Source organism: Ascaphus truei, chromosome 6 (genome assembly GCF_040206685.1).
Source record: "Ascaphus truei isolate aAscTru1 chromosome 6, aAscTru1.hap1, whole genome shotgun sequence".
Classification (NCBI taxonomy): Eukaryota; Metazoa; Chordata; class Amphibia; order Anura; family Ascaphidae; genus Ascaphus; species Ascaphus truei.
Window position 1 is genome coordinate 76,913,978 of NC_134488.1, and position 26,036 is coordinate 76,940,013.

General features: G+C 40.3%; 1 protein-coding gene across 4 annotated transcripts in view; it reads right to left on the reverse strand.

Annotated features, from left to right (window-relative positions):
* MMEL1 (membrane metalloendopeptidase like 1) overlaps positions 1–26,036 on the reverse strand; it is a 225,643-nt gene that overhangs the window by 40,089 nt on the left and 159,518 nt on the right. For 3 of the 4 annotated variants that reach the window (XM_075604884.1, XM_075604885.1, XM_075604883.1), the window contains 7 exons: positions 8,897–9,031; positions 8,493–8,582; positions 7,018–7,154; positions 6,215–6,308; positions 5,799–5,927; positions 4,723–4,821; positions 2,793–2,876 (listed from right to left, as the gene is read on the reverse strand). In XM_075604884.1, coding sequence (XP_075460999.1) covers positions 2,793–2,876; positions 4,723–4,821; positions 5,799–5,927; positions 6,215–6,308; positions 7,018–7,154; positions 8,493–8,582; positions 8,897–9,031 — 768 coding nt within the window. The remainder of the gene's footprint in view (positions 1–2,792; positions 2,877–4,722; positions 4,822–5,798; positions 5,928–6,214; positions 6,309–7,017; positions 7,155–8,492; positions 8,583–8,896; positions 9,032–26,036) is intronic. The other variant, XM_075604886.1, reaches the window with a different exon arrangement.

Sequence of the window (26,036 nt, forward strand, 5' to 3'; positions counted from 1 at the left end):
CCTCCCACAAGGCCTAAACACCATCCTGGGGCAAGTACCACATTCACCCACCCCCTGTACCACAAACATCACACCAGAATGGGTAAAAGTGCTATTAGCCAAAGATGGCTAATAGCGCTTTTTCCCATTCAAAAAAACATAACAGTGCAATACAATCAAAATCAATACAACCCCTCCCCCCCCCCAACCTCAATACACACTGTTATGGGCAAAATTCCTATTATCCAGATATGGATAATAGCGCATTTGCCCATTAAAAATAAAACATTAGCCAGCAAGCATAAAGTAAATTAAAATTCTACTTACCCCTGCCAAGATGAAGGTCGCCCTCATCCTCATCACTATTTTGATCATCCTCCGTGGGCAGCAACATTACAATAAAAATATAAACTTATCCCTTAATCACTTTAACGGTTAGTAACCGCTATTGTAATTAAGGGGTTAACCCCTTCCCTGCTATCCACCTGGGAGGTCTAACCACCCTCCCTGGGTCAACTACCCCCATCCCCCACCCGTTCTACTCATTGATGGTTACTGTGGTAAACTATGCCCAGATTATGGGAATGGATTGCCACAATGACAATGAATGGGCAACCTAAAAAAAAAACACATTAAAAATACAATATATTATAATGAAATAAAGACAAACAGTTGCCTAAAAATACATTGCTGGTCACTGTGCTTATCAATACCCAGAAAGGGGCATAGATAATCACATTGGCAGTCAATGGGCATCCTAAAAATACACAATGAAATAAAATACAATCAATGCATTTCTTACTTTTTCTGTTTTCATCACCATCCTACTCCGGCACCATCTCTTGACCTACGATGCAATGCTTCTCAACAGCCGATGCAAAGAAGTCCACGATCATCTGTTGATTGAAGAGACGTCTCGACGGTAAGTTTTTTCCATCTTTTCTTCTTTCTTTTCTTTTATCTTCTCTGTTGCATAATCCAAAAGAGGCGGAGATGTTGCCCCAACATCATTTTAGGCTCAAATGAGACGGGATAGGCTTTATATAAGGCCTGTGACGTCACATTTGAGTGTCAAATGGTACACCCGCAATCTAATTGGCTGGTGTACCACGTGACAGCTTCCATTATTTTTAAGGATACGATTTTCTCAAAAAGATAGGGTAGCCAGCCAATCAGGTAGTATATGCGTCCCTCATTTTAAGATGACATCACTTCAGCGAAAAAACTAAATGGCAGCCTTCACATGGTATACCAACAAATCGGATTGCTAGATATACCATGTGATGCCTTTCCTTTTAACATCATCAAAAAAGGAGGGAAGATAGCCAATCAGGTAGCATGCCTCCCTTTTTGATGACGTTACATCACCAAAAAAGGAAAGGCATCACATAGTATATCTACCAATCAGATTGCTGGGTATACCATGTGATGGCTTCTATTTTTGGGGGGGATAAAATGACATCATCTTAAATGGAGGGAAGCATGGGGAGGGGATATAGCCCCTTTATTACTATATTGGTTACTAACCGCAAAGGTGAATAAGGGGTTAGTGGCCAGCAGTCTGTTTTTTTTAGAATGTTGCTGCCCATGGATCCGAGGAGGACGGTGATGAGGACAAGGGCAGCCTTAATCCTGGCAGGGGTAAGTAGAACTTTAATTCACTTTATGCTGGCTGGGTAATGTTTTTTTTAATGGACAAATGCACTATTATACATATCTGGATAATAGGAGTTTTGACCATTATTGTACTGTACGTGTTGGGGTGGGGGTGTTGGGAGTAGAGGGGGTGGGTGGAATGGGGGTACATGGCCCAGGGTGGGTGGTTAGGTCTGTCGGGTGGATAGCGGGAGGGGTTAACCCCTTCATTACCATAGCAGGTACCACCGCTATGGCAATAAAGGGGTTAACTCCTCCCAAAATCTTTCTGGTATGCCTATCAACCCACCCTGGGCCAAATACCCCAATTCACCTACCCCCAATAAACCAGATACTGTGGCTTAACCCCTTCATTGTCTTACAGCTAGCTGCTAAGGTAATGAAGCTGTTATAATATACATTTTAATAACATAGTACTGTAGCAGGGGGGTCTCCTAAGCTGAGCCACATTAAATTCAGGTCTGGGGATCCCCTGCTTCCCAAGATACAGGCCCCAGCATGGGGTGCCAGTATCTCCATGCATTGTTTAAATGTCCAGGGTCACGTGACTCAGGAGATCCCCTGCTACAATAATACTGTAAATTAGTAAAATTAACATTCAAACTGCACGATCGCCTGTTAGAGCTGTGCAGGGAGATGCAACTCTCTCCGTGCAGCTCTTCCAGACTACAATTTAAGCAAACAGTTTAAGTGCGACAAGTCTTGGGAATTAAGAAAAAAAAAACAAAGTAGTGTGATGTTGCATTCTTTTACCGAACTTTAAAAAATGTCTAATTTTTCTTAGAGAAAACCCTTTTACATTTTTTATAGTGAGGTAAGAAAATGTACACCCGCTCGGCATTGCACTGAACTTATCAAAGTTTAGTGAATAGACCCCATAGTCGGTGTAAAAGGCTTTGGACCATATTTACTAAGTGGTAAAGCTCATCATGGCCCATTCATATTTGAGTGGCAGTACTTTACAGCTCAGTAACATTAGGCATAGCCCTTTACTGTATGTCTTCCTGTATGAATCTTAGTAAATAATAGAAAAGCAAAGAACCTTATTGAAACATACCCCTCTTGTACTGTGTAGCAGTATATGTTGGTGCCTTATAAACAAAAGGGTAATAATAATTTAAATATGCAGGCAGATCATTGTTGTAAACACAACTTACTGTTGCAGATTCCTGATCTAATTTATCATTCTGATCTTCCAAAATATAGTCCGGGTATCCTATCTGCTCTTTAATTGCCACTGCCTAAAAAACAAAATATAAATCAACTTTGTATAAATGTACTGTAAAATCATGCACACTTTTTTAATCAGTGCTGGCGATGAATAAAAAAATGTAATTTCTACTCGGTTCTCAGTGCCTCTATACACCTATACAGCAGTATAATGGTCCCACTGCAAGTTCTGGCCCTAAAGCATTGGACTTTAATTGATTTCACATTTCTGCCTCCCTATTTAACTAATAGAACAACTGTTGATGTCGATTGTCACAATAATTGCCTTGGGTGAGTTGAATTTTTCAAATCACATCTGCACTTAATTAGGTTCCACACATTTTTTAAAAATAAAATAATTTTTTCATAGGTCCATTGTGAGGATTCGCTATCCTGACGGCTCGATACCGTCTCCTCACCTCAAACCTGCTGCTGTGACGGACAATCAGGAAGCGTAGTCTCACGGTCCCACAGGTTCTGGCTCTGCCCCCTGCTCTGGCGCTCGGCGGTTGCGCTCATCCAGCCTCCCCTCTGAATCACGCCCCGGTCTCCGTCCCCGCCCCGCTGACAGACAGGACCGGCGTGGGAGTGTCTTGCGCACCAGACTCCGCCCCCTGACCTCCGTGACGCGCGCTGGTCAGCACACGCTCAGTCCCGCCTCCCTTCCTGATCAGGCTGCATCATAGGGCACACCTGTGTGCATCAGCAGCCTATGGGATTCAGTTTCCTGGGTCCGCCCTGCATCTTCATTGGAGGATCTCCCTATTTATACCCTCTTGCTCCAGACACATTGCTGAGCATAGTCTTGTGTGATGCCGTGCCTTGCTGCATTCTGTTCCTGTTACCTTGTCTTGCCTTGCCTGTTTACCCTGCCGTTGCCTGACCCTGCTACTCAGCTTGGACTCCGCACCTCTCATCTCCTAATCCGGCTACGAACGACCATTCTCCTGTCTCTAGTCCTGACCTTGGCTAGTACCCCAACGATCCGCTACTCTCCAATACTGAACTTGGCTACGTACCCCGACGATCCGCAACTCTCCTCTCCTGATTCAGCAAGTACCCTCTACTACTCTCACATCTATAATCCTGACCTGGCTTGCACGACCAATCTACATCCTAGGCGCGCCCGTGTGGCTGTGGGTTGGCGTTACTCAATTCCCTACCTCAGCACCGCGGTAGCGCTTAGTTTGTGGTGAGCTACACGTTACACCCATACATTTTAGCGATTGAGCTAAAAATGATCAGTTCTGATCATAGTTAATGTCATGCAACCAAAAGTGCCAAATTTGGTGAAACCATGGTAGACTTTGAGAATCAGCATCCTGTAAAATACGTGGCTGAAATAAGACTGTAGGCTCTTTGTTTCCTTTATCAGGTATTAATAATGGAAATAAAAATGTAGAAAATTAGCATCCTGTAAAACAGGGGTGCTCAACTTCAGTCCTCAAGCACCCCAACAGGTCAGGTTTTCAGGATATCCCAGCTTTAGCACTAGGTCACTTAATCAGAGGCTCAGACAAAGACTGAGCCTCTGATTGAGCCACCTGTGCTGAAGCAAGAACTGATTGAGCCACCTTTTCTGGAGCTGGGATATCCTGAAAACCTAACCTGTTGTGGGATCTTGAGGACTGAAGTTGAGCACCTGTCCGGTATTACCTCTCATATTTTACCACACTCAGGGGCAAAACACGCTACAGGAGGGGGCTGCTCCGGAGAAGTTCAAGTAAGACACAAGCACACACACAAATTAATTCCCCCAAAAACTGCCTAGTCAGCCTTGTGCGAATTCTGCCCCTGCGTATGAAAACTCTATTGTCAACATCTGAATGTTTAGAATTAGTATAAACTGTACACACTGATCAGATTTGTTTTACTTACTTTCTCTTGTGCTTTTTCTTTAGACATTCCATCCATCCACTGTAATTCATCCAAAGTCTCAATAAATGCTTCACGGACTTTATTTATGAGGTCACTGATCTAGAAAAGATAAAAAAACAGAATAGTAAAACATTGTGTTCTTAAGGCCTCTTACGGCATGTTAATTTTATTTGTAGCAAGTAGTACACAGTAAATGTACACAGAAAAGCAGGCTTGCAGACCTGTCTGAGACTTGAATGTGCTCATAAGTGATTTTTCATTTGCTGTATGCTATATGGTGTCACTTTTTTACCCAACATAACTTATTTAAGGTGTAGTTGAAACCTATTCCAGCTTCAAATTGCAAAGCCAGTATTACCAACTTCACACTGATGAGACACAAAAGGTTGAAACAGATGTCTGAGAGTAGGCTTAATAGCTATGCACTTTAATCTTGGCTGTGCTGAAAAACTGTGTAATGCGGCAGGCATATGTTTATAGGGGTCCATGTTAAAATGGGTTCGAATAAAAAGGTGACACAGTGTGCTCATTTGCATGTCATTTCCCAGAATCCCCTGCGAGAGAGAGAGAGAGAGAGAGAGAGAGAGACATGCAATTGTCTTAGAACTCACTCAAGGCAAAAGAAAATGAAAAAAAAAAAACAATAACTTCTTCATCTTTCAAAATGTCTTTAAAAGAAAAAAAAACAGATTATGCTTATGTGACATCTGAAAAGACAGCAAAAGCATAAGGAGGTAATTGGAAATCAAGATGCATGATACTGTAGGTTGTATGTATGTGTATATGCATATCTTTATTTATATAGCACCACTAATGTACATAGCGCCTCACAGCAGTAAAGTGACATAATCATAGAAATAACAAATACAAATAACACATAATGGGAAGAAGTGCTTTCAGACATAAAAGTGACATTTAGGAAAAGGAGTCCCTGTGCCAAACAGCTTACAATATAATTTCCACAAAATGTAAGAACTAAACCCTTACATAATTTTATGCTTATGGACAAACCCCATTCACTGTTTGGACTGTGATTCATTTGCAATGCATTGTATGGTAATGTAAAAGTTACATACCATCCTTTTGCTCTCACCAGCAAATGTCTCTTTGACATACATAGCTCCTACTGCATTCTCCATATTGCTGTTCACATAGCTCACACATTCTCTCCAGCGAGCCTCCTCTAATGTTGTTCCATAGAGTGCCTGGGAAGTATTACATTTCATTTCAGTTAGAAACATTATTTCAACATTCACTTCCCTCTTGCAAGAGTTTCACAAGATTTTAATGAAATCAAGCTACATTTCTTGGCAACTGATATTGAGCATTACCTATATGTGACTTGGATGCTTCAATACAATATCTTTAAAGGCTTGCTGACATTGTTCAAACATCTGTCAAACGAATTTTTACTACTTAGTACTGCCATTTTTTTTTCTGTAAGCTCTACACAAACATTAAAAACAGGTTTGATAATAATTGACAGAAATACCTTTCTGTAGTTGGCACGGGCATCTTTGTAACGTCTACTTAGGCTGCTTACTCTGTCCATTACCAATCTCCAAACAAGATAGTTCTGTAAAGTGCTGTAAACATGAGAAAAGGTACCATGAAGCGGTGAACTTTTTAACAAAACCACATATATACTGCAGTTCTATGTCCATGTAACACAAAATATACATGTTCTATATTTTGTGGATTCTGTAAACATATCTTTTTGTAAACATGATCTTTTTCTTTTTTTCTGAATAAAGAACTGGGTTCTTGCATTATAACAAGTTGCTACTGATGTGCTGTAGGTCACTGATATTAAATATGAATAGATCACCAAGCTGCGAGAATAATTTATCAGCCCTGGGTTACGGAAGAAACACCACTGATTAAGTAACGAAAATACAAGGTTATACTTTCATTTAGCTCAGTTAATGCCTTAACACCACAATAGATTAAATGCTAGAGAAACAACTAAAAGCTCATATTAATTGTATATAATTTGTGGGAACTACTGAAGTATAGATCTTTAAAATCCAACCCGTAGAAGAATAAAAGCTATAATATAATAGTACAATGACTCAGAAAAGTATAGCATATTGCAGTCAGCTTTCAAATGGTAAGTGAAATATAAAAAAACATGTCATTGGAAGAATGCAAATAAAGTAAAATTGGATGAAGGCAAATTGGTCCATACAGAGTAGTACATCCTCTAAGATGAGAATATGTTAGAGTTCCACATTGCTAGCTCTTCAGTATAAATTATTCAAGAAGAAGAATTCCAGCAGTACGTAGTGTCCTTACCTTGCTGAGTAGTTGGAGATAATAGTTCTAAGCTTCTCTAGATAAGGTACCCCATAAACCACCACTTCTTCCTCTGTGTGAATCTGGATGTTTACAGAGGACATAACTCCTTGTATGAAACTGGTCCAGTTTAAATCCTAATGAAGAGCAAACATCTTATTTCCAATTAATATGATATTTGTTGGATTAAACTAACACATACATTGTGTACACTCATTGTATATCATACCTCTACGTTCCCCAATTTGCTGTCCTAACCTGCCATACTGACAATGACAACAGGTGTTTACTACTCCATAACTCTTCACCATAATTTCTGCCGTATAATCCGTGGATTATATGTTGTTAAAATGTATGTATGTATTTCTTTATTTATACAGCGCCAGTAGTGTACATAGCGCTTCACGGTAGTAATACACGTGACAATCATCTAAATAACAAATAATACAAATAACAGATCATGGGAATATCCATAAAAGTGAGCAAATAGAGCGCTGCGGATTATCTGCACATGTATTTTATTTTCACAACGTTTTTTTACCTCCTCCCCCAAGGCTGATTGGACAGCTGCATTGTATGGCTTTTCATGTACATGAACAGACATTAAGTGTATATCATATTATCAAAGTAAAAGGAATATTAAGGAAATTAATGCACACAAGAAAAAAACTGCAAGTAGTTTTCCAAATTATAATAAAACCGTGAAAGTAACATTTTGCATTAACTTCACAATACTAAGAGCAATTTGTTTATTAACCATAGACTGAACATACAACCACTAAATGTCACTATATTATTTCCCCCAAATTATATGCCACTGAAAAAAGGCTTAACACTGACTACCTGATAACCTACATTATTCATTGGCACCTACTTAAAAGCACATTCTGTAAAATTGATATACATAGGTGTCCATATTAACTTTTAATGTACTTGACCAGGGGAATTTCTTATAATTAGTCATACTTTCACCTATGTACATGTTAAATATTATTTTCAATTTATGCAATTTGACATCTTCCTACTACTTTCAAGAGGAGAACACATCAGAATGTCAAGTTCATTATTCAATTTAACTTTATAAAACTTTCAAACTGGAAATGTCATTAGAAATTCATAATTATTTTTACACATGCTTTATAAAATAAATGTAAACTTGTACTTTTTTTTCTCAATTTCAGCCGTGGATTATACATCGGAAATTACGGTACTACCCACATTTTAAACTGTCCCTCTAGGAGCAAAAACTGCATTGCATTGATGATCCAAAGTATTGCAAAATCGACAATTGGGTTCAGAAGGCTGTAAATAGTACAGCTCAATGTGTGATTAAGTACCCTGGTAATTAAAAAGACTCCATGTTTAAAAATGGCACTAAGTGTAAATACATGTATGTCTATATATTTCACAATCCTAACAAATTATACTGACTATATACAGTAGGTACAATCTGACTATAATGTTATAATATTTACATTTAGTGAAAACTTTTGCTGGAACTCCGAGAGGGTCATTTTACTGTATAATAAGGTGACATCATTTCGTTCTTCTGAGGGAGCTGTAGCCTAAAAGACAAGAAGATAATGTTCTTCTCAAATGGATGGAGAAAAGTCAGTCATGCTACTATGTTGTCTATCATATACTGTATTTACTGGGACATGCCCACCTGGCAGAAAAAGTGCTAAAAACTCACTTTCTTTTTTCACGTGGCTTTATAAAGCTATCTATCATTTTATATCAAGTCTGTATACATACTGTATGTAATATTAAAGAATACTGCAAAAATGAACAGATAACCCAACAGATAGAATGGAGTTACTGCACAATTACATCTATTACTATAGACTATGGAAATGTGGAATAAAAGACCAAAGCGCACCTTTGCAATATCTGTTTCCAGATCCATTACACGTGTCATTTCTTCCTGTACACAGCTGTCATCTTTAGAAACATTCTTGTCATCTCTAACCATTTTGGCAACGGTTATCATAAACTGCAGATAAGCTTCCTTTATCTATAGGAAATTCAAAAGCCCAAACACTTAATGTAGTAACTGCAAGTAATAACATGATCCTTAAAATGTATCCCAATCAAGATCTGCACATGCTGACTTCTGTTAAAATGCAGATCTGAAAGCAGCAGATTATATTTGGGGGTAGAAACAAACATCTCCCTCATACAGTATGCTGCTTATAGTATACGGAGTAGAAATTGGCACCTTTGTTGCACAAAATTCAAATTTGCAGAGAAAATAGCAGTTTTTCCCCTTTTTCCAAATATTCGCAAATTTGCTAGTTTGGAAAAAAAAAAAGCAACAAGTTTTTTATTTTTATTTGAATAGTGAGAAAAAAAAACAGTGAATTGAATTTCGACAAATTTGCCCATCTATCTCACAATATCTACATAACAGCTAATTTGCCATACAGTAGGTATTAATGAGGCCGTTTGTTTAAAATGTGGATTGGTTTGCTCACAGAGTAAAGAAAACTGCAAAACTAGAAATATTATGCGCTAATGATGTTATTAAAGCGGCAAAACATAAAATCATATGTTTTTTTTTTTCTTTAATCAGTTCCGTGGTATTATATAATTTTTTTACTCAACTCTTAGGCCTGGGACATAGTTGTTTGCCGAGTGCGGAGGCGCACTGAGGCTCAGGGAAAGCGGTGCTTTCACTGGCCTTACACAGCGCGCCGTCCGTGGGCGTGTCGGGGGCGGGTCTGGGGGCGGGCCAGTGACGTCACAGAGCTGGTTCGCCCTCATTGGGCAAACCGCTCACGTGACCGGCCCTGCGCGCCGGCAAGCAGGAAAATCTGAAAACTCGGTGAGACCTACGCTTCCGCAAGCGTGCGAGAGCATGCGCGAGCCCCTGCTAAAGCCGCTCTCATTGCGGCTGCAGGGGCTCAGTGCCGAGCAGCAGCGCGCCTCAGCACGGGTCAGCGCATAAGCGCTGACCATGCCCGAGGCCTTAATGCCATTGTTAATGCATTTTAAAGCATCCTTTGATTTCTATTGCAGCTTCTAGCCCACCTCCCAGGCAGTGAAAAATATTTGTAACACTTTCCTGTTTGTGATAATTTGTTGCCAATGTTCCCAGCAGCTTGAGCTGTAAACTGTAACAATAGTAAATGTTACCTTGGTAATAGCAGGATACATTGTAGTTGCTGAGCTACACTGACTGAAGGATTGATTTAAACTGAAAGGCAGCCATTTCGTTAGGCACACAATAAGGATTTTGACATATTTATAACAGGAGCACCAAACGATTGCAAGCTTAGATAAGAATGTAGAATGATACATTGTCACATGCGTTACATATTAAAATAAGAAGAAGAAAAAAGGGGAATGTAGCATTGCTGCTTTAATTTGGATAGCCATTTTGAGAAAATGCCACTGATCAGTAACTAATGTTTATACTGTACCTACAGTAACTTCTACTTTAAACAAGGATATTTGTATTATTTCAGTAAGCCTTTTATGCTGACATTGAGAGGATTTTTTCTGACTGTACACTTCCTTAACCCACAATTTCCTATAAAAGCTTGTAATGTCATTACACAGAATCCCTGGCTGCAGTGGAAGCATTACATTCTAAGAGATAATGGTGAAAAGCAGTGTTGCATACCTATCTGACACGTGAATATGCTCACAAGTGATATTTATATGCTGTACACTGTACAGTTTTTATCACTTTTTTTTTTACCCACCATAACTTTATGTGTGATATAAAAGCTTTGTAGCAGGAAAGAGCCATATGCACATATCCATGTTCAAGAAAGATAAGATTCAAAAAGTGACACACTATATTCTCCTTTGCATGTCATTACATAGAATCCTCCTCTCTTGTGCTATCACTGTATTACAATGTGACAATGGTATGAGCCAGAAATGGGAAACGTGGAAGACCTGTGAAAACACTCTTTGTTTTTTTTTTGTTTTTTTATTATTATAATTATTAATATTGCTTAATATTTTATTGTGAAGGTTTTTTTAAACTTTTTTTGGCATGCACAATAACCATATTATGTGTGTTTGCTGACTCGTAAAACATTTGATTACTGACAGGATATTGGCTGGTATGACTTTCTGCCATTTACCGTCAAGTGGAGAAAACATGTTGTAGCTTGTATGCTTTTTGCTACCTGTTGTGGGAAACTAGTCGATTTACACTTGATGAATTTCTCCGAATTGCTTATGTAGGATATCTTGTTTCCTTTATCTAATTATGCTGATGAGGGAAGTAGTAGGGTAAACTGTATATAGGGGGTGGGTGGGGGGAAACCCATGCTCAGCTTACAGTATATCATCAATGAATGTTCATTGCCACTGCATAGGCTCCCCAGGGCAATGCTCCCAGGTAGAGCATCCCAACAATCACATATATTGTATCCTTAAAGTGGTTTAGCTTATTTCCAAACACCCACCACTGCTATCCAAAGTCGTAATATGCTTTCTCTGCTTGATATATAGACATATATGTAATATCAGTAGGTTTGAAGACCCTAGCAACTTTTTTAAACAAGTTTTGTCATACCATTTGTTTTTCGCCGTAATATGCTCCTACCTACTACATATATTTAAAATAATTACTAATAAAGTATTAAGTATTAAGACATTTCCTACTCATCTACTGCTACCACCACTAGGGGTATAAGAGTGCTCACTCATCTGGGATCGTTCTCTTCTCTTTGCTAAGTAGTATGGTAAACCTTATTTTGGAGCTGGTAATCAATTAATGACAAAATAAATCTCTGCTAGTAGAAATTGTTCTCTTTTGAGTGATTTGCCTCCCTGTTCATTTTAAAATGTATGTTATATTTGGGAGGAATTTGATTTCTTTGTAAAAAGACAAAAAAACAGTCAACAGGGAAAGTGTGTCTGCCATTTTGTATGCTAATCTCTTTGACCACAAGTAACCTCGTAGGTCACTAATACACACACGTGAGTCGCATCAATACATTCAGGCACTCATGGTGCACGCAACAAGATTACATATGACCGTCTTAGTCTAAATTTGAGTGGCAAATTGATATCTGTCTCTTAGTGCCTGCTAGACCGGATGTGTCTGTAATCATTATGTGCCACTCGAGGCCACGGATAGACACGTAATTCTTAGCAAGTTCAGCAGTTGACGCACATGATATTCTAATTTTTAATTGTCACTCTTGGTTTGATACTTCCTTAGCCACGCCCCCTGGCCATCCATAAACCCCCTCCAGAGAATTCTTTGAAGCCATCTCTACAAAGACATGTTTATAGAAAGTTGTCACAGGGGCTATATTGTATTCCAACCTCTGCTCTTATCTCGAGACTATCAGCAACATGCAACCCGTCTGGCATATTTTGTGGGCCATACAGGATAGAAATCCCCAATTAAGCTCCCTTTGAAGACAAGCACAAACCCAGAACAAGTCCTGAACTGTTACAAACCCAACATGTGGTATTTTAAAAATAAAACTCCAATCACTTTAACCCCTGAAGCACCAGATGGAATAAAGTACATCATATCTCATGATATTATCATGACATCTAGTATCAGTTGCTATACAATGACTATGAAGCCAAGTGTCTGGTGAAACACGTAGTGTGATTGAGTGAGATACCTGAAACCTTGAGAGGACCTGTAATTTACCTGTATAGCTACACATGATTTTGGTGCTAAGACAAACAGCAAGGAAGGAAGGTTCCTTCCCCTGACAGGTTTGCTGGAGAGGCCAGTGATCAGGTCGTTGCACAAAGCTGGTTGAGCCTGCAAGGAAAGCTGGGAACCGGAAAGGACATCAACCCGGTACCGGGCGAGTGCGAGGAGTTTGACAGTTAAGACTAGGGAGCAGTGGGAAAGGAGAATTTCCCCGGACAGGTCCGCTGGAGGAAGGGCAATAGATTTGCTGTGCAATTCTGCGGAATTACATTTTTATGATTTAATCTGCAGATTTTATTGTCTTTGGGAATCTCGGTACCATTTGTTTCTAACATACCTAAGGTTTCAATAATTGTTACATTTTATGCGCTGGAATGCACCTTTCCATTAATTGCATTTGTTCTAGGGAGTTGAGATTCCCCTATTTTCACCCAGGCGGCAGAAATTAACACATTTAATTGTAATGCATCAAACCACCATATCACTGTAGATGATCTACATTAGCGCCTCCAATATTTTCAATTCAAAATGACTATGAAGCTAGGTTTTGATGAAAGGTAAAGCACTCCAATCTGCTAAAGGATTTCCTAATATTTTTACGGTCAACAGATTGGAAACATTATCCATATTAAGTTTGCTTCTTTTGTTATTGGCTATATAATTTATTACACTGAAGCCCCATTCTGCTTCTGCACTATTGGTGGCAATTATCCTTGCTAATGTTTTATCTTTAGCAATAGTAGGTGGAAGAGGATTATCCTTCGATTCTAGATTTGCATCTACAAAATCCCTGATTCCAACAACTCTTTCAGCTGCTTCAGTTTCTGTTCATCTTCTAGCCATGGAGAAAGTACTTCAACATACAGTATGGCCATGAAGTTGGCTAAACTAAATCAAAGAGCCCTAAAAGGTCTATGTATTGCATATAATTGTTTGATTTGTTTCCACATTTAGTGTTCCCTGGTTGAAAATAAAGGGGTCGATTAAAGCCTGTCTGTCATGTTATCAATTACCCTTTTAATTAGTCTACCTCTAGGCAAAGATTTAAGCTTTCTGCTATTTTGAAATAGTAAGCATTTATAGGTTACTATGGAACTTCCTTTACGTGTTTAATGTCTCTTATTGTGCATCAGACCACACATCTCAGCACTAAACTACTGCTGCCATGATGCTGCTACTATTTATATTTGCTCTGACCTCGCTTCTTTTCAAAATACACATTTCTTTCTACCAGCCCCATGTCTACAACTCTATTCATATATCTCCATCTTCTTTACCCCTCAATAAAAAAACACCCACACAAATCCTCTATTCACACCCTCTATCTACTCCTTCCTGCTGCTGGGGATCTCCCCTAAGCCTGAAGCCAGACATACACACCTGATCTCACCTACGCCTCCCTGCCATCTCTTCTCCTTTAAATGGTGTTAACCTTTTCATTTAACACCCATCTACAGCACTTATTCCCTCACCTGCTGTCTCTGTAAATTTCCCCTCAAACCTCTTAGATTGTAAACTCTTCGGGGCAGGGATTTCCTTTCCCATTGTCTGATTTTTGCTGCACTTATTGTATTTTTAAAATTCCCTGTACTGTATTCTTTGTGAAGCGCTGAGTACACTTTTGGCGCTATATAAATAAAGACATACAATACAATCTTATACGTTTGTCGGCTTTGTGCAAATTGTAGATCGTGATTATGCAGCGTTTGATACCAAGGTAATCTCCTCGCAGATATCAATAATCAGGGCTAAATCATACACAGACTTTGTATTAACCATTCTTATCGCTGTTCCAGGAAAGCTTAAAAATCTGGAAAAATGTCCCAAAAATGCAGGATATGCTCTCTAGAAAAGATTACTGGTTCTCACACTACAACGTGGCCCACACCCAATTTTGATCATTTTATTAAACTGACGGTAAATTGAGTATATTTTATTTTAAAATATTTTTAAACTATTTGCTTTATTTTCATCATTGATGGAATCATCCAGAACTAATGTTAAGCGATGATTCATGCACTGCCACATTATGATGTTTGTAAAACCTCCTGATTTCCTGCTCCACATTGTACTGGCGCCATGAGAACAAAACGTAATAAGATTTTTTTTTTATACAAGTATTCTTTATTAAAACCATGGTCATTCAAACATGCAATTAGAGAACTAAACACGTTGTCCGCAGTCGTAGATAAAAGCTTTTTCAGGTAAAAAAAATGGTTATTGATTCAGCTGCAGACTTGACTTCATACTGTAAATATATACCCAAGACACTTTTCTTAGCTAATGTTGATTCTTCGTCAATTAAAACAAACAATTTGGTATGTGAGGTACAGCTCTCACATAAGATCCCTGTATAATGCACTCAAAGTACATAGATAAGTATCATATTTTCATGATTTAATAATCAAGAATACCAATATTCTAATAAAGAGGTATATAATACACCTCATATGTACCACTAACCTAAAAAAATAGTAAAATAGAAAATAATATTTTATTTCATCAACAACGACACAAGTGTTTTATTCACAGTGATATTAAAAGTCCCCAATGAGGGGCTAATGAATACTGCCTACTAAAAGCAAGTAATATATCAAAGTAGAATATTAGTATAGCAGTACCAATCGGAATCCAAATAGTGTAATATTATCCCTTACACTTATGTAAGAGTAGAAGGCAAGAATCTGACGAGAAAACAAACAGATTCATTGGAACCTACCATAGTCAGTGGGGCAACATTCGGGAAATTTTAAACAAACATTGGCATATAATAATGAGTGACGATGATTTGCTTGTAGTAAGGAACCTGATGAAATCTCTAATTTTATATTTTGGCAGTCCTGTTAAATCAGAGAATTCTTTAGTAGTGGATATTGTACTCCAAGGCCTTACTTCATCCACATGGGTAACATCCCTTTGGTTGTGTTCCTAGACACGTCTTAGCTGGAATGGTCTTAAAGTGGCTATGCACAAGGCGATCTTTTAAGTTATGATTCCTCCTACACGTCATACTTGGGGTTGGTCTAAGGATTTGTTTTACAGTAAGTCATCGTCATCCATTATTATATGCCAATGTTTGTTTCAAATTTCCCGAATGTTTCCCGAATGTTGATCCACTGATTGGGCCACCTGTACTGAGCAGGGATATCCCTAATATCTGGCCTGTTAGTGGCCCTTGAAGGCTGGAGTTGGCTACCCTTGCACTAAAGTTTTCTTTTTATGACCTGTGCAATAGTCATTTATCTTCACTGCAGGAATGTTCATGACCTCCAACAGAGTCTGATAGATGTGGCAGAATAAGATAAATAATAGGAATCTGAGATTTAAAGATCACCCTGTTTTATTCTTTCTGATCTGCTGTACTGCTTTCATTTATGCAAATTACTTTGAATGTAGAGCTACTGTAATTACAGCTATTGCCAGGAAGCTTTGGAAAGTCATGGTGTAATGTGTATGTTTAGCAAAACAGGCAGTGACATTGCAAGTCATTCCATAGTGCACTGCTTATGAAGTTATTCCTTACTACTTGTGATGTCCTCGAGTAACCTCTCTGGGTTTTGAGACAAAGGTATATATCAAACTACGGTAACCTAAAAATATGATACCTGCAAAAAAAAGTGCATTATTTTTATTGTGCAACACATCAACGTTGCTACGCCAAATAACATCACACTTTTTATTGGGTGCGATAAAAATATTGGATCTAGTAAAAAAAATAGTCATAATACAGCATTTTTTGGTATTATCATGCCATACATCAATGTGAGGTAGGAGATGAATCTTAAAGGGGTGCTTGCAAAAATCCTGTTCTACTGTACATGTAGTACATATGCTGAAATCTAGACTAATTAGATGTAACCCCCCTTTCCCCCGTGTCTAGGGTGACTATGTGTGGTGCGCTGTTACCTGTAGGCTCACAGGAAGCCTGAGTCTCCGCTACAGGGAGCCTGGAGTGTATCTGGTTCGTCCGGTGACAGTGCCTTCACCTGTGAAGGATCCTAGCACTGCTGATTACCTCTTGCGCAGGACCCAAAGCAATACACACACACTTGTGTGTGTGTATGTATATATATATATATATATATATATATATATATATATATATATATATATCAGGTTTACTGAACATAGATAAGAACATAGTAACTGCATACAGTAACATGTATAACGTAGGCCTCTGACAGCCGTAAACCCACAGTGCCCCCACAACCTAGTGGGGTTTCCCCCCAAAGTACTGCGGTGCCCTGCGCACCTAACCAGCCAGTGTCTACAGGAGCCAACCCCCCACTGTGTGTGTGACATCGCAGCCCACAATAAAAGTGTTGTTGTTGGTGCCCTTGTTGAGGTACCTGCCCAAGTGCTCCAGCACCCGGGTATGGCTGAAGAGCAAACAAGGATCCGCTGATCCAGCGACGTCGTCGTCAGCGAAGCCTCCCCCTCTGCGTGGGGTGGACTCCCGCTGAAGTGTCCCACCATGAAGATAATCTCTAACCTGTCGGTGGTCTGGTCCCAGACCACAGGCCACAGATACTGCGCGGTGTCTTGTTGCTGTGTCCCTGACACTGCATACGCTACAGGGGCAATGTCTCTATCTAGAGAGGCTGTCCCTGTAGCAATCACAATCTAGGTGGGAGTCTGGGCCTATATGGGGGTCTCTGGCCTAGTGTAGGGGCCTACACACACCCTCACCCTTCCGTTTCCAACTCCGACTGAAGAGAGAGGTCTGAGCGCATCAAAAGTATCCACCTTGTTGCAGGGAAATCCGGGAGCCCTATTGGCTGTTGTGTACCACTTGACATATGTCCCAGGGGCTCATGTCCCTGCGCATAGCCCTTCGCTATTGGCCGCCGCTTGCTTATAACGCGGGCTGAGCGTGGCTCCCGATTTAAAACATCTCCAAATTCCCCCCCCCCCCAAAGCTTTATTGCTAACGGACACACACACACAGAGAAGGATACTAGTGCAAGCTCTGGTTGCTCTCTCGTTTCATTTTGCAGGTCCCCTTTACTGTTGCCCTCTCTCACCATACCCCATTCAGAGGAGGATGGTCTCAGTGCTATAGGGGCCTGAATATCTCCCCTGCCCTCTCCGGGAGTGACCGGGGGAGGGGGAGTCGCAACTCTTGCTCACCTCCACGGCCGGAGCCCCTGACATACACCCGCTGCTGGAAGCTGTCCCCCAGCCACACCGCATCCTCCCCTGCCGCAGGAGCCTGCACACTCTGCGCACTGCCATCTCTCTGGGATCAGCACACACAACCTGCACTGCCAGCCAGCGTGGGACATCAACAGCAGTCATGTGCACAGCTGCCAAACCAAAGCCAATCAGCAGCCTACCACACCGACATGGCCTACTGCGCACAGCATGATGGGGGTTGTTTTACACAAACACAAGTTGATCCTCACTTGCATGTTGTGCAGAACGCTTTCCTCCACTCCAACACTGTGCCAGCAGCACATCCCTGAAGGTAAGATGGCCGCTTCACTGCGGGCCTCGTGTCACCTCTGGGACAGCTGGGAGAGATATCCCAGCTCACCCTCTCCAGCGGATGTGGAAACCCTGATCACAGCAGCCATTTCCCCCCCTGCGCGATCCCCATTATAATGCGGTCGCATTATGTGGACCCCAAGCACCACGTTATAATGGTGTTCAGATGTAATTCTATTGATAAACGTCATAGTTCACTATATCCTTAGATCTAGAAAAGATAACCCTTGATCTATATGAGATTGTCTATAGAGGAATTAGTAAATAATATAATATATGAATATCCACATGATCAAACCTTAAAATAGGCTTATGGAAAATAAGCTGGACGAACTTTTTTTCAATTTGGTTCAACTATTGCTATTTTGTATCTTGTTGCAGGGTTGCAGTGTTTTTTGACTTCAGTTTAGCACCGCATGTTATATGGGTATTATTGAGACATGATACCGTTGCAGTCAATTAGGTGCCTATTTAAGAAATGGCGTCTGAGCAGATAGTTACTCTTTGATAAAGTGCTGTTGAGGCAGGAAACACATCAGAGGGCTATCACCTTTTGTATGTCTTTAGGCATCATACCGAATAGTTTATTTTTAAACCTGCCTGCAGCCCAAATTCTTTGCGGTGCTCAACCCGACTTTGCTTCTTCATCATGCCATACATCAAGTTCCGATATTTAGCGTACAGGGATTAACGGCTGAAATATCGCAATTTGTTTATCACCTGCTCCAGGCTGGCGTTAGCCCTATCTTTCCTATCTATATAATGGACAATATATTCCCCATTATATACATAGGCAAGATAAGCTACTGTAAGCCAACCTGAAATAGGTGATACAATATTAGTTTTAACACATTACAGTACATATTAACCACTTAGTAACCAAAGTGGCTAACTAGTCATCGGTTTCAATGACTAGCTGGCCAAAAAGGCCATGTAATCCTTTACTAACCGCTAAAGTAAGAAAACCCAAAAAATATGTTTTATTTTTGTGTGATAAATGAAAATGACATATACAAATGACATACAACAAAATATAGCATATAAACAACCAGTAGGTGTTGTATAGACACATTATACTGTAGGTAGTGTCTAGGTGCATGGACTAACATATAGACAATTAGGTGTTCCTCCTATAAAATGCACGTGCATTCACCTACTTGTGTGTTTATATGCTATATATACCGGTAGTTGTATGTAAGTTGTATATGTAATTTTTGTATATATCACCCACAGTACAACTTATTTTTTGCATTTTCTTGTTTCATTGGTCTTTATAAAGTGAGTGCGTGGAACCCCATTTGTTTATACACATATCTAATAAGCAGTCCTGCCATGAGACATCTTCTGGCGCAGGAAGACACTTTATAGTCCACTTATTTGAATACGCTGTAATGTAGTTATGGTGGGTGAAAAAGGCAACAAGAACGCTCCACTGTATACCCACCATAACTTAAAATATGTATGGTAAATCCTACTGGTTTGAAAATTGCAAAGTCAGTACAACCAATCTCACACTGATGAGACCCATTAAGGTTGAAACATGTCTGTGAATGGTTTCTCTGGCTTTGCATCTGATTCCCATGCTGTGCTTAAAAGCTGTGCTAACAGTGAGCATTAGCTTATAAGGGTTCCTTGTAAAAATTGATTTCAGGCAAAACGTGACACGGTGTGCTCATTTGCATGTCATTTCCCAGAATCCCTTGCTACAGTGGAAGCACTGTATGCTAGGTGATAATGGTGAAAGGCAGGGTTGCAGACCTGTCTAAGACATGTGAATGTGCTCACAAATTATCTTTTTATTTGCTATATGCTATACGGTGGAGGTTTCTTGTCGCCTTTTTAATCCATCATTACTTAAAATGTGTAAATGTGTATACATACATATGTACATATATATATATACATGTACATATGTATGTATACACATTTACACATTTTAAGTAATGATGGATTAAAAAGGCGACAAGAAACCTCCACCGTATAGCATATAGCAAATAAAAAGATAATTTGTGAGCACATTCACATGTCTTAGACAGGTCTGCAACCCTGCCTTTCACCATTGTCACCTAGCATACAGTGCTTCCACTGCAGCAAGGGATTCTGGGAAATGACATGCAAATGAGCACACCGTGTCACGTTTTGCCTGAAATCAATTTTTACAAGGAACCCTTATAAGCTAATGCTCACTGTTAGCACAGCTTTTAAGCACAGCATGGGAATCAGATGCAAAGCCAGAGAAGCCATTCACAGACATGTTTCAACCTTAATGGGTCTCATCAGTGTGAGATTGGTTGTACTGACTTTGCAATTTTCAAACCAGTAGGATTTACCATACATATTTTAAGTTATGGTGGGTATACAGTGGAGGGTTCTTGTTGCCTTTTTCACCCACCATAACTACATTACAGCGTATTCAAATAAGTGGACTATAAAGTGTCTTCCTGCGCCAGAAGATGTCTCATGGCAGGACTGCTTATTAGATATGTGTATAAACAAATGGGGTTCCACGCACTCACTTTATAAAGACCAATGAATAATATATATATATATATATATTGTCCCTATAAGCCACCTTTGGCTAGTAGGGCTAATAGCCAGTACTGTAGAGGAGGGGTTAGGTTTGTTGGGAGGGTGCTCCAAGGAGGGAGGTTAGGCTGTCCGGGGGGATTAAGGGGATGGATAACCCGTTTTATGCCTAAGCGTTTGTAACACTATGACATACAATGGATAGTAGGGTAGTTGGGTTATTGGTATTAACCCCTTGGCTACCTTAATTACCATGAAGGCATGCATAATGCATGACCTTATGACCACTATGGCTACCAAGGGGATAATTATTATTTATTGGGAAGGCAGATGCATCATCCTTTTAATATAGCTAACGCGAGCCAGGGTTACTGACAGCTAGCGCGGGGTGTTTTATCCTAACTGGCTAACGCCGCCCTATATTTTATCACCTTGACCTGAGCGTTTGTTATACATTGTTCTTTTCTGTCCCCTCCCCTTTATCTTTCTTTTTTTCCCCCACGGTTGTTGTTCCCTTTGTATTTCCTCCATCTTTCTCCCTCTCTAGACTTGTTACTTATTGTTTAGCCCTTGTTTCCATGTAAAAGTTTTTTCCTAGCCCCTAATAGGGTTGGCTTATGGAATGCAATTTTGTTGAATACATCATTGTTATTTTCTTATTGATGCCTTTATCTGATTTTTTCATACTGAGTGCTGGAAACCACTATATCTATTGGCTATTGTTCTGAGGGGGCTAGGGGTCCCTCTTTGTTTCCATATACCATATCAGAACTTTATTTACATTAATTACCCACTGTGGCGGAGTGCTGCTTAACTCACATACTTTCGGCACCTGAATGTGTTCTGGTCCATGATGTATGCCTTAAAGTCTAATGCAGCTAGCCATGGCTGAGCCCTGGATCTGGCCATCCACCCCTCCAACACTTCATAACTCGTTGGGGCTCCACCATTCTCAAATCAATGCTCAACAACTTAAAAATGCAATCAGCTTTTTCTCCAACCTGCTCCTGCACATATGCTGGTGAACTGAGGACAAAACATGGAGTGTTCACAGCAAAGTGCAGAGCAGGGTGGAATTGCCAATCAGGATTAACATAGTGGGGGTCTCTTCTTCTGAATGGGACTCCCGCTGTGTTAATCCTACCGGGCTGCATCAGTCTGGGAGAGCTTCGCAGTGAGAGCAGACAGAAGAAGTCACGTGATGCGGGAGACATAAACGTGCAGAGAGATACCGGCACCCCATACTGGAGCTCGTATCTCAGGAAGCAGGGGATCCCCAGGGCTGAAATGAACGTGGTTGAACTCCAGAGACCCCTGCTTCAATCATATGCTATTAAAATAAAAGTAGCTTCATTACTTTAGCGGCAAGCTGCTAAGGTAAGAAAAGGGTTAAACCAAAGTTCCTGGTATGTTGGAGGTAGAGGACGTGGGTGAAGAGGGTTGTGAGAGGGGTTAACCTCTTGGTAATGAAGGGTTTAACTCCTCTCACTACCCACCTGAGGGTCCTAACCTCCCACCCTGGCGCAACTACCCCCTTCACCCACCACATCTACCCCCAACAACCTTCCTGACAAAGTAATGTGCAAATGCTCTTATAACCAAATATGGCTACTAGTGCTTTTGCCCATTCAAATACAGTATACAGTACAAATTACATTAATAAATGTTTTACTTACGCCTGTCAGGATGAAGGCTGACCTCCTCCTCTGCTTCACCAACATGTAAGGTTTGATGCCCAACCATTAAACCAGTAATCACTTAATTACCTTATCGGTTACCACCATCATCCCCTGCCAAAGCTGAGTTTGCAAACCGCGTAGAGCTATTGAGAGAGGCTTATTGGTGGTTGCTTAGAGCTAGACAGCTTACTATTGTACCCCAAGTATGGCGGACACCAGACCGATACAGATGGGAGGAGAAAGTGCATTAGCTTCCACTGCTTGAAGCCTAAGATGCGAGACGTGATATTGGAGGCAAACATTCGCAAGAGTGTGTGACGTCACTTCCGTGATCCAGTGCTGGACGCTGATACCAGAGGAACCATCGCGTGGATTTCAGCTGGGACCAGCTGAAGGCGTTCTCTACAGTGACCCAATACCTGCTGGTGTTTTCTCACATGTGAGTGAGAGATGTTATCTTTTTTATCTTTATAATACAGTTTTTCTTATATCTTATACAAGCTGTGCTTGCCTATTCTTTTCGTTTGTAATTAAGGGGTTATTGGTGTTTTAATGGGGTGAATGAAGGGTATATTGTAATTGCCCTGGGGAGGGTGGTTAGGCCTCCTGGGAGGGTTGCGGGATGGGGTAACCCTTTAATTACCTTAGCGGTTCTAACAGCTATGGTAATTATGGGGTTAACCAATCCCGCTACCCACCCGGGAGGCCTAACCACCCGCTCCGGGGCAACTACCACTATCTCCCACCCCCTCTACCCGCATCAGCACACACAAATGGGAAAAAAGCACTAGTAGTGAAATAGTTCATTGTGCTTTTGCCCATTTGTTTACAAAAATAAATAAATACACAATAAAATAAAATTGATATTACAGTACTGTGCAATAAATGACACAGTACGCAATAAACCCATTGATTGTCACTGTGGTAAACTATGCCCACAATGGGAGCACTGATTACCATCATGGCAATGAATAGGCAACCTAAAAAAAAACATCCAAAAATAAAATACATTGCAATAAAAACAAACATTAGCCAAAATAATGCATTGATTGTCATTGTGGTTATCTATACCCTCAAAGGGGCACAAATAAACACATTGCCTACCAATGGGCATTGTAACAAAAAAAAACACAATTAAATAACATACAATCAATGTGTTTCTTACCTTTGCCGGGATGAATATTCATCCTCCTCATCCAATTGAGGCACCAACTCTTGACCCATGAAGCAATGATACTCATCTTGAATTACAACAAAAAAAGACGGTGTAAGTCAGCACTAAAAAGGAAATTAAATATAAACACTAGTATAAATAGTGAACCCTGGTTTAGGTAAGATAGGCAGCCTGGTAAGAAATGATAGCACAATCAGACAATGAATAACACAAGAAAAGAAGAATACTGGCGCCTTAAAAGTCCAATTATATATAGGAAATGTCCAAACGTTACGTGAATAGTCCCAATAGTGTCCTCTGACGTAAGGGCAGTGGAGGAATGGATGCAGCTCCCGCCGTGCAAAGGTGAAATATGTGAAGAGAAAACAAAACAAATTATGGTGCAGTATGCCAAACAATTGGTGCTGACATGATTGTCCAAAACAAATAACAACAAAACGAAACAAACAAAACCAGACAAACAGACAAGACAAACACTAGCAAGGCAAATATGAATAAAAGCTATTTAATAAACATAAAATAGAGGGTTCCGGAAAACATATAAGATCGCAGTAGGTCCTGATGGGGTAAAATTGGGACCCTACTCTCAAGATTACAAACATTAGCAGGCAATAAAGATGGGGGCGGATGGTACGTCACTAGGAGGCGGAACTTCCAGGAACAGCGCTCCTTCTCTCTCCTTCCCTCTCGGACCTGGATCGGCTGCTTAGCTTACGCCTTCCTTAACCAAATCAACTCTAAAAAGATAACCTCCCAACGCGTTTCGTGCGCATGTGCACACTTCCTCAGGGGATTGTGATGGCACTGATACTTGGTGGTATATATACACCATTACTGTGATTCCAATTGGCTAGTTACATAATTGAAATTTTAACACAGCAGTTGCCACGATCATAACATCACTAAAACATGCCTTACAAAACATATAACAACTAAGACAATACAAAATAAACATTAAACAATAAACAATAAACTGAATAATGAAGCAATCCAAAGATGGACTTATTGATATATTGTTTATTGTTTAATGTTTAATGTTTATTTTGTATTGTTTTAGTTGTTATATGTTTAGTAAGGCATGTTTTACTGCTGTGTTAAAATTTCAATTATGTAACTAGCCAATTGGAATCACAGTAATGGTGTATATATACCACCAAGTATCAGTGCCATCACAAACCCCTGAGGAAGTGTGCGCATGCGCACGAAATGCGTTGGGAAGTTATCTTTTTAGAGCTGTTTTTGGTTAAGGAAGACGTAAGCTAAGCAGCGATCCAGGTCTAAGAGGGAAGGAGAGAGAAGGAGCGCCGTTCCTGGAAGTTCCGCCTCTGTGTGACGTAACATCTGCCCGGAAGTTCCACCTCCTAGTGACGTACCATCCGCCCCAAACAAGTGGGGAATCACAGGAAGGCTCTTCGGCTGCTACCGCAGTGGACAAACAGTTCGGCACCCATCTCTATTGACTGCTAATGTTTGAAATCTTGTTAGTAGGGTTCCAATTTTACCCCATCTGGACCTGCTGCGATCTTATATGTCTTCCGGAACCCTCTATTTTATGTTGTTTATTAAATAGCTTTTATTCATATTTGCCTTGCTAGTGTTTGTCTTGTCTGTTTGTCTGGTTTTGTTTGTTTCGTTTTGTTGTTATTTGTGTTGGACAATCATGTCAGCACCAATTGTTTGGCATACTGCACCATAATTTGTTTTGTTTTCTCTTCACATATTTCACCTTTGCACGGCGGGAGCTGCATCCATTCCTCCACTGCCCTTACGTCAGAGGACACTATTGGGACTATTCACGTAACGTTTGGACATTTCCTATATATAATTGGACTTTTAAGGCGCAGGTATTCTTCTTTTCTCATCTTGAATTACACCATGACGCGCAAGTCCACGATCCTCAGTTGTTTGTAGAGGAGGCCACATGAGTAGATTTTCATATATTCTTTCTTTTCTTCTAATCTTCATCCTTGTATTCTTTCTCCTCTTCAACAGGTGCAAGAAAAGTTGTTGTCACGCCAGCTTCTTCAGGTCAAATGAAATAAATAAATAAAATAAAAACATTGCGATCGCTTGTTAGAGATACGCAGGGAGACTGACCGATTCTGTCAGCTCTCTCTGCCTAGCTCTTCCAGACTGATGCAGCCCGGTAGGATTAACCCAGGAGGTGTCCCATTCAGAAGCAGCGATCCGCGCAGTGTGTTAATTCCATTACCGGCCAATTGTCAGACAGCTGCCATCTGTGGTTTCCTGGAGGAATAAAAATAACAGACACCTACAGATGCAAATTTAGGTCAATTATATATTGCACCAATCCCTCCCCTATCTACAGTACTCCTACAACTGCTACCTATAAATCCTCCGAGAGTCCTGTTGTAGCATAACAGCTAGAGGTCGTTTAGCATCCACATCTGAATGTTTTACTGATGAATATGTTTCCCCCTAATCCTTCCTCATATGACCAGTAGTTCTGATTGTGCCCTTTTACACATAAAGGTTGAGGACTAGCCTTAAC